The 15,603-nt window shown below is 35.5% G+C and overlaps 1 protein-coding gene across 5 annotated transcripts in view; it reads right to left on the bottom strand.

Moving 5' to 3' along the window:
- Positions 1-15,603, bottom strand: part of Rnaseh2b (ribonuclease H2 subunit B) — an 86,650-nt gene that overhangs the window by 20,042 nt on the left and 51,005 nt on the right. For 2 of the 5 annotated variants that reach the window (XM_027928815.2, XR_003581800.2), the window contains one exon: positions 1,714-1,794. The exons of the other annotated variants lie outside the window; for them this stretch is intronic. In XM_027928815.2, coding sequence (XP_027784616.1) covers positions 1,714-1,794 — 81 coding nt within the window. Of the gene's footprint in view, positions 1-1,713; positions 1,795-15,603 lie in introns of those variants that run through there. 5 annotated transcript variants of the gene reach the window in all.

Genomic DNA, 15,603 nt, shown 5'->3' with positions numbered 1-15,603 from the left:
CTCTATGGGAAACCAAGCACAACTCTAGTATATTCAAAAGATGACCTATATTACAAAACATCCACTGGTCTTCAACTAGTACTGAAAAGTACTTCTTCAACAAAGAAATACTCTCCAAAAAGCTGACTCCAAATAACTCTGCCCTTTAAATTTTTCTCTCTTTCGTGGTTACTGTATTGTTCTCCCCTTTCACCTGAACTATGTCCTTTAAAAAGCACTAGAAGATGGTAAATAGCAGCTGATTTTACTGCAATGCATCAAAACTTGTTGAAAAGAAGTATAAATAATGGGAACCAGTAAAGAAAAAAAAAATCATCTATCTCCCTGGAACTGTAAGATAAGTTCAAAGGCACAGCATATGATTCCTGCAATCTGGCTTCCCACGTTCTATCACACATCACATAGGAGGCTTAATTCTTGACTGGATGGTGAAAAGTAGCCATCTCATCCAGACAAGTTGTTCAGGGTATTTATGCCTTAATAAGTGACACATAAACTCTAAGGGGACTATCCACTGTTAAAATCTAAATGAAAGTTAAACATAGAAACAATAGGGAAAAGGAAACATACATTCTTCAGAAAAAAACTTAAAACAACTAAAAAATCAAATGAAAAGGCTAAAAACATTCTGGAAAATTTATCTGTACCCTGTGTCATAAAAAGTGTTAATAATCTCAATTTAGAATAAGTTCTTACAAATCAACAGAAAACATTATTATTCCAACATGAAAACAGGAAAGGGACACAACTGCCCTTTGCAAAAATTGTAAATTATCGATAAACAATTGGGAAAACAAATCTTTCCAGTTAAAGAAACTTGACAGGCAAATATTTTCAAAATAAAAATAATGCTATCCAGTATGCTAGATAAACAGTCATTGGCAACTATGTTTGGGATTACAGATTTTTGTTACAACTTTAGAAAACAATTTAGCTATATATTTTATGAAAGAGTTCATGTTCTCTAAGCATTTACTCTTAGTTCTAAATTGTGTCTAATAAAATAAACTGATATAGACTGTAAATGTCTATCACTTCATTAAAACAAACAAAAACCCCAAAATTTAAAAGCCAGAAGTAACCCATAAATCCAAGACCAGGGGACGGATTACATTATATTCCATATGATGAAGTAAATTAACACTCATGATTGGATATGAAAGGATGATCAAAACTTCAAAGAGTGTTTAATGATATGTGAACATTTTCTCAACACAATGATAAAAGGGCAGAACCAAAAACTATGTAAGCATTATAATGCCAATTTTAAAAGCTACATGATATTTATCATGCATGTGTCAGATAAAACTTAGTACGAAATGTTACCCAAATAACATTTATGGGTAAATGCTGAATGGTCAAGTTATTAAAAATTTTTGTTATCATAATTTCTGGGAAGATTCTGGGCAGTAAGATTGACTAAAAATTTACCTGTAGAGGCTTCTTCCCTTACCACCCATCGCTCTATGAACACATGGCTAAGTGTAGGCACATTCTTGCCAAGCATATTGCTCTTCTCTGTTTTGTAAAAAGTTTAAATTGCTTAACATTTTCATTGTCATGCACAATTTTGAATAAATTAAGCCACAGAGATGCAAATTAATAATTTTCCATATTCAAAAACTAATCACAATCAAGTGTGCAATTGTTTCTGATGTCTATACAGGTCACCAATTGCAAATGTATAATATGTCACTACACCTGGACACGTACCTTTTCAGTCTTGAAATCTTTTGTGTTAAACTTAGTGTAATCTTCTTTTGCTTCTACAGGCTCATCTGATAACTTTAGTTTCTGCAATGTTAGAGCAGTGAAGTGGTGTCAAATGTCACCTTGCCACTTATATGATGCATTAAAAACAAACAAATGTGCAATTTGGACTCACACTGGACAAATGGAGCACAGACCTGGCAATGGATTTGCTTTTTACAAACGCCCTACATTTTGACAACTATCTATTGAACTAAGCCACGTACCACTTCCAAGAAGCAGCGGGGTGATGGGATTAGGTAGATACAAGACTCAATCTCTCATCCTGTGTAGCAACAGAAGCAAACTCTCACTTTGTGTGTGCCAGGTACAGTGAGAACCTAGGTGGCATAAGACTTCAAGGACAGTCTGGGGCTAAACACAATGCATGGATGTGTCAAAGACAAGAATTCCTTTAAAATGGATCAGATATCCAATTGTAACTAGGTTTCCGTCACCTCCTAGGCTAATTAATATCCACTGAGGAATACAGGAGCAATATTATTCTATTATTACCATAGTTGCATAGCTTTATCTCCTTACTTCCTTTCAATTTAATTATCTTATCCACACAAGAACAACTGAACAACAAGCAGCAGGAGAGGGAAGCGAAATGAATAGCTTAAGAGTCTAGTACAGGACGTGGGGTGAGATTTCTATTTTTATACAAGTGTTCTTCCCATTAAGTCCAATGCAGCTAAGTTGAACCTTCCCTAAATATTTTCGCCTTTCACATGGGTGTTTTGCAGCAATGCATGTGAAAATTCTGTCAGGAGCTAGACTGTGACCTTAATGACTATTAAAAAAAAAAAAAAAAAAAAAGAAGAAGAAGAAGAAAAGAAAGCATGTCATGCTTATGGTAAAAGGTGCAAAGGTGAGCAGAAGAGTCATGTTTGACATGGTGGATTGACTGTACAAGACCACTGCATGTCTTCAAGCTCTTTGTGGAGATACCATGTGGGTAAAAGCCAACATGGGTCTCCCCTAGGTAAACAGACTTATCATCAGCTTCATTCTTCACACCCCTGCTTTTCCTAAGCAATGAACTGAATCAGTTAGTTTAGTGCTAACATATGCCACCACCTGAACCACACAGGGGAGTAAAACTAAACGAAATTCTTAAATTCTTTGCTGTAAAGAATAGATGAGCATCCTGAGACTCTATCACATATTGTGGGAAAATCTTCTCTTGACCACACAGCAACCTACAGCAAATCAGCTGTCAAAAGCAAGACCACTGATTCTCAGCAGAAGGAAGAACAGGAACAAAGACCCTGAGGGGACTCCGCAAATGACAGACTTGAGGGACCCAGTGAACAGTGGCTGCTTTTAGATTGCAGCTGCAGGATGAGGTGGGAGAGCTGAGGGAAACCCCTGAGGTGCAACCAGTGAGTCAGCAGTCACCAGGTGAAACCCAGAAATACTGGTTCTTGGAATAAGAGGATTGATCAAAGAAACGGTGTGCACCAGGGAGGGGAGCTCCTCTCTGTCGAGCTGAAGCAAACCCTCATGATTCAAAAAATGCAGACTCAGGCAAACATGGAGTCTTGGCAGAAAGGAGATTTCCAGTCTGCGAAGGGAGCCAGTCTGGGAATGGGGTTGCCTCACTGTCCCCAGAATTTCTGTGACAACTGGGAAAGGGGCTTCATTGTCCAGATGAACTATGCCAGAGATCACAACTTCTGTGTTTTTTTCTGTCTTCAAAACCCAATGGCCACTGCTTTTCTTTCACTGGGTCAGCAGGCACCTACCTTGAGTCTCAAGCTGGGATCAGGAGGGAGACTGTGGCACTGACCTGCTGACAGCTCTGAGAAGCACAAGGTGGAGCAGTGTTCCCTTTGAAATTGGTGTCTAAGCTGGGTGTCCAGAGGCAAACAAACCGGTGGGGTGTGGATTGGGGATGAGATTCAGAATGGAAGAGATGAGACTAGGTCTGGGGAAAAGCTTGCTGCTTACAGCACACCCCAGCACCCCCAAAGTCGCCACTGTAAGCTGGACACTTACACACACACACACACACACACACACACATTTTGAGACATTCAGGATGTGCAGTGCCAGATAATCCAGGTCAGTTCACACACATACTGTAGCCATGCCCATCCTTTCCTCTGATACAAAAACCAGGGCTACGTGAATTTAGCTCTGAGCAGACCACGTTTCCTCAATGCTTGCTGGTTGGTGGGCAAGGAGAGGTGGAGCCCAGCATACAGGTTTGGCCTCCTTGAGCCAGAGTTGAGAAGGAATCAACTGAATGGCCAACGGGAACTGTGAGAAACTTTAATCTTTTTATATTTATTTTTACATTCACTTTCTTAGTCAATTTTGTTGTTATCCATTATTGGGTTTTTATAGTTCTAAATTTAAATATTTTTATCAATGAATTAGATTTGTTCTCAATCTCTTTTCTTCTTCATCATTTTAATTTTTTTCCTTTCTCTTTTTTCTTTCTTTCTCTCATTTCTTCTTTTCATCCCCATTTTTAATTGTTCTTTTTAGATATACCTGACAATAGAGTGTATTTTAACATATGATATATGTATGGAGTATATCCTAATTAGGATCCCATTCTTGTGGTTGCACATGATGTGGAGAGTCACTGTGGTGCATTCATATATGAACATTGAAAAGTAATGTTTGATTCATTCCATTGTCTTCCTATTCCCTTTGAAACTGGTGGTCTAAGCTTCATAATTAGGGACAAACAGGTTGGGTGTGTATTTGGGATGGGAATCAGAACAAGAGAGATGAGATTGAGTCTGGTAAAAAGTTTGCTTTTCTTCATTAACCTTTGTCTAATCCACTGAACTTGAAGTCCCTCCCCACACCCCCATTGTGAGTTAGCATCCATATATCAAAGAGAACATTCAACATTTGTTTTTGGGGGACTTGCTATTCACTTAGCATGATAGTCTCTAGATCCATCCATTTACGGGTAAAAGTCATTTTTTTTTTTGTAATTGAGTAATATTCCATTATATAGGATATTCCACATTTTCTTTACCCATTCATCTGTTAAAGGGCACCTAGGTTAGTTCTATAGCTTAGCTATTACGAATTGAGCTGCTATAAACGTTGATGTGGATGTGTCACTGAAGTATGCTGATTTTAAATTCTTTGGATCTATAACAAGGAGTGGTGTAACTGGGTCAAATAGGTGGTTCCATTCCCAGTTTTTTGAGGAATCTCCATACTGCTTTCTTTCTATAATTGTTGTACCAATTTCCAGTCCCACCAGCAATGTATGAGTATACTCTTTCCCCCACATCCTCACCAACATTTATTGCTGTTTGTATTCTTGACTAATGCCATTCTGTCTGGAGATGAAATCTCAGTATAGTTTTATTTTACATTTCTCTACTTGCTAGAGAGATGTTGAACATTTTTTTCGTAAATTGTTGGCCATTAGTATTTCTTCGGTAAAGTACCTCTTCAGTTTATTTGTCCATTAATTGATTGGGTTATTTGTGGGGTTTTTTTGGTGGTAACTTTTTAGAGTTCTTAATATATAGACGTTAATATTCTGAGGGGCAGGTGGCAAAGATTTTCTCCCATTCTATAGGTTCTCTCTGTACACTCTCGATTGTTTCCTTTTCTGTGAATAAGTTTTCTAGTTTGATACCATCCCATTTATTGATTCTTTACTTCTTGAGCTTTAGGAGTCTTGTTGAGGAAGTCAGTTCCTACATCAACATAACAGAATATTGAGCCTACATTTTCTTCTATTAGGTTCAGGGTCTCTGATCTAATGCTTATGCCCTTGATCCACTTTGAGTTTTGTGCAGGATGAGAGAGAGAGGTTAAATTTCATTCTGTTTCATATGGATTTCCACTTTTCCCAGCACCATTTGTTGAAGAGGCTATCTTTTTTCCAATGTATGTTTATGGTGCCTTTGTCTAACATGATACCTGAATTTATATAGGTTTGTCTCTGTCTTCTCTTCTGTTCCACTGATATTCATGTATGATTTTTGTGCGAAATCATGCTGTTTTGGCTACTATAGCTCTGTAGTATAATTTAAGGTCTGGTATTATGATGTTTTCTGTTTCACTTTTCTTGCTAAGGACTGCTTTCACTATTCTGGGCCTCTTATCTTTCCAAATAAATTTCATGTCTGCCTTTCTTATTTCTATAAAGAACATTATTGGAATTTTACAGGAATTGCATTAAATCTATATAACACTTTTGGTAGTATGGCCATTTTGACAATATTAATTCTAACCATGAATATGGGAGATCTTTCCATCTTCTAAGTTCTCAATTTCTTTCTTTACTTTTAATAGTGGTCTTTCACCTCTTTTGCTAGATAGATTCCCAAATATTTTATTTTCTGAGGCTATTGTGAATGGGATAGTTTTCCTAAATTCTCTTTTGGTCGATTCATCATTGGTATAGGAATGCAATTGATTTATAGGTGTTAATCTTATATTCTGCTACACTGCTGAATTTTGTTTATAAGTTTTAGAAATTTTGGGTAGAGTTTTTTGGGTCTTCTAAATAAAGGATCATGTTGTGGGCAAATAGGGGTAGTTTGAGCTCTCCTTTTCCTATTTGTATTTCTTTAATTTCTTTTTGTCTAATTTTTCTGGCTTGAGTTTCAAGGACTATGTTGAATAGAAGTGGTGAAAGAGGGCATCCCTGTCTTGTTCTAGTTTTTAGAAGGAATGCTTTAAACTTTTTTCCATTTAGAAAGATGTTAGCCTTGGGTTTAATGTATATACCTTTTACAATGTTGAAGTATATTCCTACTATACTTAGTTTTTCTAGTGTTTTGAACATAAATTGATGTTGTCTTTGTTAAATGCTTTTCTATTGAGATAATTGTGTGATCCTTGTCTGTGAATCTATTGATGTGGTGAATTATATTTATTGATTTCTGTTTGTTGAATCTAACTTGCATCTTGGGATGAAACCCACTTGATCATGGTATACCATCTTTTAAATATGTTTTTGTATGTGCTTTATTAGTATTTTATAAGAATTTTTGCATCCATATTCATCAGGGATATTGGTCTGAAGCTTTCTTTCCTTGATGTCTTTGTCTAGTTTTGGTATCAGGGTGATACTAGTTTCACAGAATGAGTTTGGGAGGGTTCCTACCTTTCTCTTTCATGGAATAATTTGAGGAGGCTTGGTGTTAGTTCTTTAAAGTTAGGTCTGGTAGAACTAAGCTGAAAATCTGCCTGGTCCTGTTTTGTTTTTTATATTTATTTTTTAGTTGTAGTTGGACACAACACCTTTATTTTACTTGTTATTTTTGTATGTGGTTCTGAGGATTGAACCCAGGGTCTTGCGCGTGCAAAGCGAGCGCTCTACCGCTGAGCCACAACCCCAGCCCTGGTCCTGGGTTTTTCTTTGTTAGTAGGCTATTGATAATGTCTTCAATTTCATTGTTTGAAATTGATCTATTTACATTTTCTGTGTATTCCTGATTCAATTTGGGTAGGTCATATGTCTCCAGAAATCTATTAATGACTTCTAAATTTTCTATTTTATTGGAGTATAAATGTTCAAAATAGTTTGATTATTGTATGTATTTCAGTAGTGCCCATGGTGATATTTCCTTTTCCATTGTGGATTATAGTAATTTGAATTTTTCCTCCTCTTTTTCTTAGTTAGCCTGGCTAAGAGTTATCAATTTTATTTATTTTTTTGAAAGAACCAAGTTTTGTTTTGTTGATTTTTTTGTATTGTTTTCTTCTTCTTTTCAATTTCAGTGATTTCAGCTCTGATTTTAATTATGTTCCATCCTCTTTTGCTATTGATGTTGATTTGTTCTTCTTTTTCTAGAGCTTTGAGATATGTTAGGTTATTTGTTTGGTGACTTTCTATTCTTTTAATGAATGAACTCAATGCAATGAACTTTCCTCTTAGAACCTCGTTCATAATGTTCCAGAGATTTTGATATGTTGTGTCACTATTCTCATCTACCTCTAAGTATTTTTTTATATTTTACCTCTGATTTCTTATGGTCATTCAACAGCAAATTATTTAGTCTCCATGTGTTAGAGTAGCTTCTATTTTTTATTTTATTGTTGTTTTCTAATTTCATTCCATTTTGACTGATAGAATGCAAGGTATTATCTCTATTTTTTATTTGCAAAGAGTTGCTTTGTGGCCTAATATAGTCTATTTTAGAGAAGGATCTATGTGCTGCTGAGAAGAAAGTATATTCAATCATTGATGGATAAAATATTCTATATGTGCCTGAAAAGTCTAAATTATTAACTGTATTCTTTAGTTCTATAGTTTCTTTATTTGGTGTTTGTTTGGAGGATCTATCCAGTGGTGAGATAGAGTGTTAAAGTTACCAAGTATTATTGTCTATTTATTCTTGAAATTGAGAAGGGTTTGTTGATGTGTATAGATGTTGCATTGTTTGGGGCATAAATATTTACAATTATTATATCTTGTTGGTGTATAATTCCATTAAGCAGTGAAAAATAAACTTCTTTTTCCCTTCTTATTTACTTTGGCTTGAAGTCCACTTTATCTGATATGATGACAGAAACTCCTGCTTGTTTACAATATCTATGTGAATGTTATTTTCCCGTCCTGTACTTTCAGTCTGTAGATATTTTTGAGTCTCTTGGTGACAGCATATTGTTGGGTCTTGTTTTTAATCCAATCTACTAGTCTATGTCTTTTGATTGATGAGTTTAGACTATTTATTGTCAATGTTATTATTGAAAAATGATTTATTCCCTGTCATTCTGATTTCTGGTTTTTAACTTGAATTAGTTTATCCTTTGATTGACTATTCTTCTAGTAGTTCCTCCCTTTGCTGCTTTTCAATTGTAGTTTTCATTAAATATTTTATTATATTTTGTAGTGCAGGCTTTCTAATTGCAAATTTTTGAAACTATTGTTTTATCATGGAAGGTTGCTATTTTCATCAATTCTGAAGCTAAATTTGCTGGATAGAGTATTCTTGGTTGACATTAATTTCTTTCAGAGCTTAGTATATATTATTCCAAGACTTCCTAGCTTCTAGGTTCTGGGTTGAGAAATCAGCTAAGAAATGGACTCATTTACCTCTTAATGTAACTGTTGTTTTTCTTCTATCAGCCTTTAATATTCTGCCTTTATTCTATATGTTAGGCATTTTCATAATAATGTGCCTTGGTATGGGTCTGGTGTAATTTTGTGTATTTTGTGCCTTGTAAGCCTCCTTTATTGATTTTTCCATTTCATTCTTAAGTCTTGGGAAATATTCAGATATTATTTTATTGAAAAGATTGTGCATTCCTTTGTTCTGCATCTCTGAGCCTTCGTCTATCCTGATAAATCTTATATTTGGTCTTTTCATGTTATCCCATATTTCTTGGAAGTTCTGTTCATGGTCTCTTAATATCTTTTCTCCATGGTCATTTATTTTCAAGATTATATATTTTTGTCTTCATTGACCGAAATTCTATCTTCCAAGTGGTCTAGTCTGTGGGTGATGCTTTCCACTGAATTTTTTACTTGGTTTATTGATTTCTTCCTTTTGAGGATTTCCACTTGATTTTTTTCCCCCCAGAATTTCTCTTTATTGAAGTGATCTTTCACTTCCTATATTTTCTGATTTCGTTCCTTACATCAACCTTTCTAAACTCCTTCTCTGACACTGTGGTGTCAATGGACTCTGTTATTGAATTATTTGTTTGTATGAGGTGATTTGTTCCCTTGCTTTTTTTCATATTGTGTGTGTGTCTACTCATCTAAAAGTATGGATCTGTGGATTTATAGTGTCCCTGGAGGTTTCCAGAACCTCATAGTTTAGGGGGAGGCAAATAATAACAATAACCAGAGCCAAAAATATACAATATTAAACCAAATAGTTCCTACTATGACATCTACAATGTTAATTGTAACAATAAACAGAAATGATGTCATCAGTTATTGCCCACATGAAAACAGTGTTTGTGAAAGGATTTACAATTTTGAGTGGAGAGTGGAGAGAGAACAGAAGAGATGTAGAATGTCATGATTCTGAAAGAGGAGGTGAGAAAATAGAATTTAAAAATTAAAGGAAGAGTGAAAGAGAGAACCAGAGAGGTTGGCTGTTAGCAGAAGAAAAGAGAAAGAGAATTACGGGAAATAGATAAGTGAGAGAAAAAATATATAAAATAAAAAAACATAATAAATAAAAATAGAAAAATACAAAACAAAACTGAAATATACTAATTAAAAATCCTAGCCCTCAAAAGATTGAGCCATGAAAAATAACCACCTTCAAAAAATGCTAGAAATGAGAAAAAAGAGACAAATACACATCAGTGTCCATGAATATACTTTCTTTTCATTCACTCAGAACTTTCTCCAAAATTGATATAATAAGCCATTAAACTATCTGAGCAAATACAAAAGGAATGAAGTAATCCCTGTATCTTTTCGAATCATAATAGGATGAAATTAGAAATTAATAGCCAGAAAAGTTACAGAACTACATAAATACACAGAGAATAAATACTGCACTTTTGTTGTTATTTCTTGTTTTTTGGCTTTTTGGTACCAGGGATTGAACTCAGGGGTGCTTAACCACTGAGCTATAGCCATTTTTACAACATTTTTTATTCTGAGACAGGATCTTGCTAAATTGTTGAAGGCCTTGCTAAGTTGCTGAGGCTGGCTTTGAATTTGTAATCCTCCTGTCTCAGCCTCTTAAATCACTGGGATTACAGGTGTGTGCTACCATACTCAGCTGAACAATGCACTTTTGGATGATGAGTGAGTCATTGAAGAAATCAGGAGAGAAATTTAAAAAAATTTTAGAAGCAAATAAAAACACAACACACCAGAATCTATGGGATACACCAAAGGCAGTTCTAAGAGGGAAATTCATAGTTATGAGTGCCTACATTTAGAGAGAGAGAGAGAGAGAGAGAGAGATCTTAAATAACCTAATGATGCATCTCAAGGTCTTAGAAAACAAGAATAAACCAATCCCAAAAAGAAATAACAAAGATCTGAGCTGAAATTAATGAAATAGAGATTACAAGAACAATACAAATAATCAACAAAACAGGGTTGATTCTTTGAAAGGAGAAACAAGACTGATAAGCCCTTAGCCAAACTAACTAAAAGAAAGAGCAGAGAGACAAATTAACAAAATTAGAGACAAAAATGGGAATATTACAATAGACAAAATTGAAATCCGGAGGATCGTGAAGGACTATTTTGAAAACTTATGTTCCAATAAAATAAAAACTCTAGAAAAAATGAATAAATTTTGAGAAACATAACCTACAAGAGTTGACTCAAAAGAATATGTAAAATAGCAAGCAATGAGAATGAACTGTAATAAGATGTCTCCCAACAAGAAAAGCCCAGGATGCGATGAATTCACAGCTGAATTTTTACCAGATCTTTAAAGAACTAACATCAATGCTCCTCAAATTATTTCATGGAATAGAAAGGGAGGAAATGCTTTAAAACCCATTCCTTGAGGCTATTCTCACCCAGATATCAAAACCAGATCAGGACACATTAAGGGAAGAAAATTACAGATCAATATCTTTGATGAACATAGACACAAAAATACTTATTTTATTATACGAGCAAATTGAATTCAATAATCCATCAAAAAGACAATCCATCATGATCAAGTTGGATGCAAGATCTGTTTATAACTTATGCAAATCAATAAACATCACCAATAACCATATAAATAGAACTAAACTAAGGACAAAAATCACATGATCATCTTGATGAAGCAGAATAAGCCTTCCACAAAATTCAATACTCCTTCATAACAAAAACCCTGAAAAAACTAGTGGTAGAAGGAACTTAGCTCAACATCATAAAGGCTACATGTAACAAACCTAAAGTCAATATCATTCTAAATGGGGAAAAACCATAAAAAACTTTTTTTTTTTTTTAGAATGCACTTCCTCTGAAGTCAGGAACAAGACCTTGATGTACACTCTCACTGCTCCTATTCAATATAGAACTTGAAATTATAACCATAGAAATTAGGCAAGAAATAGAACTAAAAGGGATACAAATAGGAAAGAAGTCAGATTATCTCTATTTGCAGATGATATGATCCAATACTAAGAAGACCCTAAAGGTTCAAGAAGACTTCTTTAGCTAATGAACAAATTTGGCAAAGAATCAGTATAAAAACAAATCAACAGCTTTTCTATATACCAATAATCAATCTGTTGAGGAAAAAAAATCAGAAAAACAATTCCATTCACAAGAGCTTAAAACACACACACACACACACCACCACCACCACCAACAACAACAACAACAAAACCCCCAAACACTTAGGCATAAATTTAACAAGGTGAAAGACCTCTACAGTAAAAATCATAGAACAATGAAAATAGAAAACACTATTAGATGGAAAGACCTCCCATGTTCCCCATATTCATGGATAGGTAAAATTAGTAACATTAAAATGGCCTTATTCAAAAGTAATCTACATACTCAATGCACTCCTCATAAAAATACCAGCAATATTCTTCACAGACCTTGACAAACCATTTTTAATATTCATACGGAAAAGCAAAAGATCCAGAATAGCCAATGCAATCATGGGCAAAATGAAGATTGTGGGAGGCATCACATTATCAAATAGCTTTGAAATGGTGGTTGAAAAATTGGTTGTGTTGGGGCTGTGGCTGTGGTTCAGCGGCCCTGAGTTAGATCCTCAGCACCACATAAAAATAAAATAAAATAAAGGTATTGTGTCCAATTACTACTAAAAAATAAATATTAAAAAAATTGGTTGTTTTTTCTCTATGTATGTTATTTTATCTCATATGTAGAAGACAGTGGGGGTAGTTACTATACTACAGAGACATAGTAACTAAAACAACAGTACCAGCATAAAACAGGCACATAGGCAAATGGGACAGAATAGAAGATACAGAAACAAACCTACATACATGGCTACAGTCATTTGATCCTTGACAAAGTTTCCAAAAACATACTTTTAAGAACAGAGAGCTTCTTTCAACAGAAAGTGCTAGAAAAATTGGATATCCATACGCAGAAGAATGAAACTAGATCCCTCTCTCTTGCTCTGTATAAATGTTAACTCAAAACGAACCAAAGACCTAAGTATAATAGTAGGAACTATGCAACCATTACAAGAAAACAGGAGAAACACTTCAACATATAGGCACAGGCAAAAACTCTCCCTCAATAGGACTCCTATATCTCAGGAAGTAATAGCAAGAATCAATAAATGGGATGGCATCATCTACAGAAAAGAAAACCAACCCACAGAATGGGAGAAAATCTTTGCTAGCTACTCCAATAGACACCTAATACAGAATACATAAAGAACTCAAAAATTCAGGGGGCATGGGCTTAGAAATGATGGTGAAATGTGATGGACATTATTATCCAAAGTACATGTATAAAGACACGAATTGGTGTGAATAGACTTTGTGTACAACCAGAGATATGAAAAATTGGGCTCTATATGTGTAGTAAGAATTGTAATGCATTCTGCTGTTATGTAAATTTTTTAAAAGTAATTAAAAAATAAAATAAATAATAGGGAAAAAAAGAACTAAAAAATTAAACACCCAAAACCAAATAACCCAGTCAATAATTGGGCCAATTAATTGAACAGACACTTCTCCAAAGAAGTACAAATGACCAACAATTCTATGAATAAAAAAAATATTCAACATCTTTAGTCATTTGGGAAATGCAAATCAAAACTATCCAGATTCCATCTCATTCCAGTCAGAATGGTAATAATCAAGAATGCAAATAATATTAAATGCCAGCGAGGAAGCTAGGAAATGTGCACTAGTACAGCCACCAAGAAAATCAGTATGGAGGTTCCTCAACCAACTAAAAATAGAACTATGATATACTCTTGGTATTTATCCAAAAGAATTAAAGTCAGCATACTTTAGAGATAGATGCATTCGCATGTTTACCACAGCACAATTCACAATAGTCACGTTATGGAATCAGCCAAGGTATCCATCAACAGATGAGTGGATGGAGAATATGTAGTTTATATACACAACAGTGATTTACTCAGTCATAAGGAATTACGTCATTTTCAGGAAAATGGATGGAAATGGAAAAGCACCATATTGAGTGAAATAAGCCAGACTCAGAAAGTCAAGGGTTGTATGTTTTCTCTCAAGTGTAGAAGGTAGTGAAGAAAAAGGAAAAACGAAGGAACATCATTAAAGTAGAAGGGAGGCCAATAGGGATAAAGACGGGATGGGGGGTGGGGCAGACAGGAGCGAAGAGTGGGGGAGATGCTGGGGGGTGAAACTGATGAAATCATGTTATGTGCATGTATAAATATGCCACACTGAAAGCCACATTCTACAAAAGCCACCCCCCAAACATACTGCAGAGGGGGAAAAAATAGGCTAATTCACCACATATGAACTACCTACCACTACAAAGCGCATGGATACATGCAACTTTCTTAATACATGTTTGTTAATAAATTGAGACAGTAAAGGGTGGTCAGGCTATGTATATTTTTACTGGAAAGGTGTCTTCTTGTGGTTCATAATGCTGAAGGTTATTATTTTCAAAACTCAAAGAGCACAAGGTCAGGAGGATGTTTGTGTTCCTTATCTGTGGTGCAATGTTTCTAACACAGATGTCATTATAAACATTGGGACATTATTCACTTCTCTGATGATTCAAATAAAAAATATCCATGGCTAGAACTTAAAATAAATAAAAGTACTTCTGTCATCATACAGGGATCTGAGATCTATAGGAGCAGAGATCTCTACTTGCATCTTCCAGGTTCTTAACCATGTTGCAGAAAATAATTTAAGAACATAACTGGTGTAAGATAACAGCGCAAGAGATTTATTAAAAAGCGGAAGTACACACACAGGAATGGAAGTGCAGGAAGGGAGCCCGAGGCAAGCCTCCCTCCTTATGCTGCCAACATTACTCTATCATATGCTGAGTGATCATCACGTATCTGTGGATATGAGGGAATGTGGGAAGTCCAAGTAGAAACCAGTCACTTGATTAGCAGCTCATATCTATCTCCTCCCATGTGGGTTAAAACTATTACAGTGGGAGGTCTGGTAACATCTTGGTCAAAGATGTGCATGCTACAAGGAGTTGTGTGTTCCTCTGGCTGCCTTGGAGCTATCCAGCCAGGGTGTCTTAGCCACTGTTTTATTGGTTAATTAGTAAGTGGCGGTGAGGGCTTAAGGCGACAGAACACAGGTAGGTCTGCTCACAAGTTGTTGTTCTGTAAGTCAATGGTTTCACAGGCATTCCTTTGTTGAGAATTACTGTACTCCTCAATTTACCTATCTTATCTCCTGCACCAGACTTAGATCCCTATTTTTACCAGGTTGCCGAAAGAAGGTGGTCTATCTTCTGTAGCTGCTTCAAGCTGGAATGGGATGTCCTCCCTACCTATCCAGGGATCTAAAGTCTCTTCCTCCCTATCTGGAGGAGACAGAGTGAGGCTACTCTCAGTTGCTGGAGAAGGGCGAAATCCATTCACCACCATCATTCTGGCTACTTGCCTAGGAAAACAAGTAGATAGTTGAGGTAGTATCCCAAAGCAACAAAATAATCCATGGCACAAAAGAACCCAACACTTATGAGGGTCATAAGGAATATTAATAATTTTTCCCAACAATTTCCTTTATTCTGCAAAGAGAGCCAAGCATTTAGGCTAAGAGCAGAATCATCAGCCATCACCTTTACCTGAGGATGCAGATCTTGCAAGGCTAAAGTAATGCTGCCTTAATTATCAGGGATATATACACAACATCAGTTTTAATAATGGCACAGGCCCCTGACTGGGCAGCTATTAAGACGTCAAATGCCATATGATTCTGGAGCATTGCTTTTCTCATTAAGGCTACCTCAATACTTAATAGGATTAATCCAACATG

The sequence above is a fragment of the Marmota flaviventris genome, chromosome 4 (genome assembly GCF_047511675.1).
Source record: "Marmota flaviventris isolate mMarFla1 chromosome 4, mMarFla1.hap1, whole genome shotgun sequence".
In the NCBI taxonomy this organism is placed as follows: Eukaryota; Metazoa; Chordata; class Mammalia; order Rodentia; family Sciuridae; genus Marmota; species Marmota flaviventris.
The sequence above is the reverse complement of the archived record's forward strand: the minus strand, read 5'-3'. Positions and strand labels throughout refer to the sequence as shown.